A 5,283-nucleotide genomic window follows, 5' to 3' on the forward strand; every position below is an offset into this window, starting at 1 on the left:
TCTCCATTTATAATTATCTGAGCAGTCTGTTTTTGATATATCGCCTTTATAGCTGTTTTAAATTGATCTCCAAAGTTCATATAATCCAGCAATTTATTTAAAAACTGCCATTCCAATTTGTCGAAGGCCTTCTCCGCATCAAGAAAGATAAAGGCCGAAGGTATTTGATTATTCTTGTCCAAATATTCCAATAGATTTACAATTTGCCTGATATTATTCTTCATGTATCTCCCAGATATGAAACCAGTTTGATCATCATGTATATAATGTTGCAATATCTGCATCAATCTATTAGCCAAAATTTTTGCAAAAATTTTGTAATCCACATTCAACAAGGAAATAGGTCTATAATCTTTAAGTTCCAAAATTTCTTTGTCATCTTTCGGTATCAGAGATATAAAGGCTCTTGTCCAAGACTGAGGTATTTGTTCTGCACTTTCTTCATTCCCCCCAAAACCCTTTAAGGGGCGAAAAGAGGGAGCAATATAATAAAATGTTTCAGAAAGGAAAATGGCGAAGGAGTTTCCCAGAAATATGGAAGGGATCCATAAGGCATCTTGCCCAAAGTTCCCTCCATCCTGGCAGTACCAAAGCACTAATTTCATGGTGGCAATGGGGCATTAGAAGAATAGCCTGGATTGTGACTAACCTGACCAAGGAAGCTCCATTTCGGTCCTTTGGCCAGTCAGAAAAGCAAGGAGCCACCATGACCTAAAATATTGCAACAAATTAGGAAAATGCTGCAGTTTCTTACAAACTGGTGGTTCCATGGCTCAGGTCTCTGGTAACTGTGGCCTAATGCTGTCCTCGGGAACAGGAAAGGAATTAGGCTGGTGGCCCCTCTGTGATAGCCTTCACCCATCAAGACTAAGTAACCCGAAATTCATACAACATACAGATTACAAGTAATTCCAAGCTTCTCTTTCCTCTGGTAGGAAGGCATATTGAAAACCATGGAGTGATTCACAACATGTGGTTCAACACTAGCACTGGACAAAAACTACCTTATTATCATACCCAACGGAGGTCTGACTGGTGGGACAATGGAAGCCTCCCCATCTGGATCACAGCACAGAGACAGGTAAGTCCAAAATCATAAAAGGGAAGTCTTCTCATCCAACGTGTTACTCAAAAGGAGTGACTTCATTTTGCAACCCACCTTAAGTCTGATATCAGACCATGTAGTGCTCTGTCTCTAGACATTTTGTGACAGCACAAATTCGAAAACACTCCTCGCCGTCAAGAGATTGGGTTCTAATTGCCAGTTGAAGTTAATTAATTTAGAATCAGTTCTTCAAAACAGGTTCTGAGAAAATGGGCAATGAAAAGAAATTTACTTTCTGAGATGAGACGTGTATGGAGGTCTGCAGAAAACTCTATTAACTTGTAAAAACCAAAAACAAGGAGAAAAACTAAACTAAACTAAACTAAAATAGAAAGAGGAAAAGCAATTGTGTGAGAGAGGTGATGTATATACCGGTATATATACATACACATACACATATATACTTGTACATATATACATATATATAATGGTTACTGGAAGGCCTTTAGGAAGGGCCATAGTCATGTTATATTATTTCTCTTTTGATTAACTACTCATTCTCAGATTTTCTTTGAATTCAAGTCAGAATATTGTATACAGTTAGTCCTCAATTTATGACCAGTTGTTTAATGATTATTTAGAGTTACAATGGACTCAAAAAAGATACTTATGACCCATCTGAGGAGTTACAACTGCTGCACCAGCCCTGTAGTCACGTGATCTCGTTTCGGGTGCTTGGCAAACAGTTCACACTTACAACCAGTTGCAGGATCATGTGATCACATTTTGCAATGTTTTTCGCTGTTTTTTGCAAACAAAAAAACCATTAGATAAGCTACATTCAGACATATGACATGTGATTTGCTTAACAATCAAATCGTTGGACAATCAACTCAGTCAACAACCATTGTAAAAACAGTTGTATAATCGAGTCTGTCACATGATAATGTAACAATGATTGCAACAACCTACTGTATCACCAAAATTCCAGGCTCAATTGTGGTTGTAAGTCAAGGCAGGGGTAGGCAACCTTGGCTCTTTTATGACTCGTGGACTTCAACTCCCAGAATTGCTGGCTCAGGAATTCTGGGAGTTGAAGTCCACGAATCATAAAAGAGCCAAGGTTGGCTACCCCTGGATTAGGTTATTCATCTCAATATGTAGCAACTTATATTTATCTATTAAAGAAAGCATACACACAAATGTTTATCCAAAGAAGGATTGCAAGCCTTCTTTTAAATAATTGGGATTGGATAGAATCAATTCTCTTTTCTATGCCACTGAATTTGGATTCTTTAGCATCTTGCAGTGTTAGTTTTAAATGCTGGGTATATGTGGCCCTTGAAGTATGAAAGAAAAACTCTGCCCTGACCAACACTACTCCCTTCAGTTCTTGTGCTGACTTTTGAGGTGTAAGCACTTTCTGGCAATACATTCAAAGTGCAGCTAAGACTTCAGTCTGCATAAACATGTAGCCCTGTGGATTGTCTTGCCAACTCATAAGTTTACAATCTTCTCATTCTAGGGTTTGAAAGCTGCCTCCCTGTTTTTCCCAGGAGGGAATGCCACCTACCAAGGAGAAGAAGTGAAAGTTAAGAGGGTGGAGAAACTCCTCCACAAGTATGACAATGAGACTGAGTGGAGGCAGAATGTTGACACAGTCATGAAGTGGTTCCGTGAGGATGATCTTGACTTTGTGACCCTTTACTTTGGGGAACCTGACTCTACTGGACACAAATATGGCCCAGAATCTCAGCAGAGGAAAGATATGGTCCGCCAGGTTGATCGGACAGTGGGCTACCTGAGACAGCGCATCGCAGAGCATGGCATGAAGTCAATACTTAACTTAGTCATCACCTCTGACCATGGCATGGAAACGGTCATCAAAAAGGATGAAATTCACCTCCTCCGAGTAGCAAACTTCTCATTCCAGGACATTCAGTTTGAGCTGGTTGATTATGGGCCACATGGCCTCCTGCTGCCAAAACCTGGGAAATTAGAACAAGTTTATGAAGCCTTGAAAAATTCTCACCCCAAGCTCCATGTTTACAAGAAAGAGGAATTCCCCAGAAGATTCCATTATGCCAATCATATTCGTGTCACACCGCTTGTGTTGTATAGTGACCCTGGCTACGTGATCCATGGGGTACAGTTTTCTGTCAACAGTATATTGTCAATGTCAAGCTCTTTACTGCCCTGTACTTATGTGGCTTTCCATTTCATAGTTGGTAGACATAAAGAAGCTTCTTAAGAAGGACAAAGGCGAAGGGTCACATAAAATACCAGTCCAAGGCATTTTGCTTTGAATTATCACATATGGATTCCTTTTATTCTGCAGCATTTTTCGCAAAGCAGTCTCTGCCATCTTGGATGGTGCTAGCCAAAGCATGCAGCTTTGCTGTGTGACATAATACAGACAATCCTATATATATTTGTCACACTCTATGTCAGCCTTCCCAAAATATCTATCATTCAAATGCCTTGGAATGTGCCAGAATTCCCAATGGCCAAGGCTATTTAGGAATTCTGTGTATTATACCATAATGCCAATACCGGTAGATTTGGAAAGCATTTGCTGGGAAACATTTTATGCAGAAAGTGACTTTGAGAAACAATTTGAAATAGATTTTGCCTCTATATTCCTAGTTGCAACCATTTTTCTCTTTATTTGAAAACCATTCAGCACATCCTACTAACCTATATCAAATGTATTTCTGAAGAAACATACATAAGTTTGTCTTGCTAATCATTATTGTAGTGCTCAAGGAATCCTGCTGAATCCAGTCATCACAAGTTCTGGGATCATAAGTCTCAGGATTTATATTTTCCTCTGAGCACTGCTATTTTGAAATGATGGATTCCTATAATATGGCCAAGCAGGCTAGTGACTTTCTTTCCTCTGAAAAATAACTTGAGCAGTAGAAATTTTCTAACAAAGATGTTCCTGCCAGATGTAGCAAATCAAATGTCCCCCAGTGAGAAGTTTAGGAGATGGAACAGAAACAGCTCTGGACCCACTAAATCCAGAACTATTCAATTTTTCAATCAGAATCCGTCAATTAAACCAGAGTAGAGCTGGCATAGCTAATTTCAATCCACTTGCTCATTTGCTTTCCAATAAGTTGAAAAGCTCAGCAAAACCATCTCTCCAGTTCTGCGCTGACTAGCGCAAGCAACAGTAGAGTTGCCAATCTTGTGTCTCTCTCTCTCATCTGCCAGGGAAGTGGATTGTGCAACTAAAGAAAATGAAAGTATCAACAGTTCCTAGTTAGCGTGAATTATCTACTTAGCTGCAAATAGATCCCTTTTTTATTATTATTACAATCAGTCTATGTGCATCTTTGTTCAAGAAATAAGAATGTCAAAATAGGAAAAGTCTGCTTAAATCGATTGCACAAAGAGGTTACCGTAACCATGCTCTTTTTATTTATTAATTTACTACCATATTTCTATCTGTATTTTTAATCTAATTGTTTTTGGGAAGATTTTATTAATTACAGATAAAAGCTGAGTGGCAGGTAATCACTGAAAAAAAATCCTGTTCTTCTTTTTCAGAGAGTGAAAGTGCAGTTCAATAAAGGGGAACACGGCTTTGACAACGAGTCTATGAATATGAAGACCATCTTCCGAGCTGTGGGACCAGCTTTCAAGCAAGGCCTGGAGGTGGAGCCTTTTGAAAGTGTGAATATTTATGCCCTCCTTTGCAAACTCCTGAATATCACACCTGAACCACATGATGGATCCTTGGAAGTCACCCGGCACATGCTTGTCAAAGACTCAGGTCTGTTTTCTTCTGGTTAGCTAACACTGCAATCCACCAATTATTCAACTAACTGATTCAGTCCAAAAAGATTAATTACATATCCGTCAAAGAGACAGGGTTCTAAATTGTCAATGATATATCTTAATAGTCCCTTATGGAGACTGAGGATCCCTAAAGAATTTGCTCTTTTCTGATCAGGGATAAACTCTTTTATTTAAGCAGCAACCATTTTCACAGTCTTTATAAATTGTACAGTGATGATATCAAACCCCAAAGGATTTGTTTCTTTAACTTATCTGACAAGAAGTTCTAAGGTAAAAAAAGAGTAGCTTTCAAATATTTTCCTCCTTGATTTCATTGGCTTACCTAGCCCACCTACCGTGTTTCCCCAAAAGTAAGGCCTACACCAACAATAAGCCCTAGCTTGATTTTGGGGGGTGGGCCTAATATAAGCCCTATCCCAAAAATAAGCCAT

The 5,283-nt window shown here is 39.0% G+C and overlaps 1 protein-coding gene across 1 annotated transcript in view; it reads left to right on the plus strand.

Moving 5' to 3' along the window:
* ENPP7 (ectonucleotide pyrophosphatase/phosphodiesterase 7) overlaps nt 1-4,846 on the plus strand; it is a 9,002-nt gene extending 4,156 nt beyond the window's left edge. The window contains exons 2-4 of the mRNA XM_015819903.1: nt 936-1,081; nt 2,571-3,191; nt 4,601-4,846. Coding sequence (XP_015675389.1) covers nt 936-1,081; nt 2,571-3,191; nt 4,601-4,846 — 1,013 coding nt within the window. The remainder of the gene's footprint in view (nt 1-935; nt 1,082-2,570; nt 3,192-4,600) is intronic.
* The last annotated feature ends 437 nt before the right edge of the window (nt 4,847-5,283 follow it).

This window comes from Protobothrops mucrosquamatus, unplaced genomic scaffold (genome assembly GCF_001527695.2).
Source record: "Protobothrops mucrosquamatus isolate PMUCROS unplaced genomic scaffold, P.Mucros_1.0 scaffold1015, whole genome shotgun sequence".
Taxonomy (NCBI): Eukaryota; Metazoa; Chordata; class Lepidosauria; order Squamata; family Viperidae; genus Protobothrops; species Protobothrops mucrosquamatus.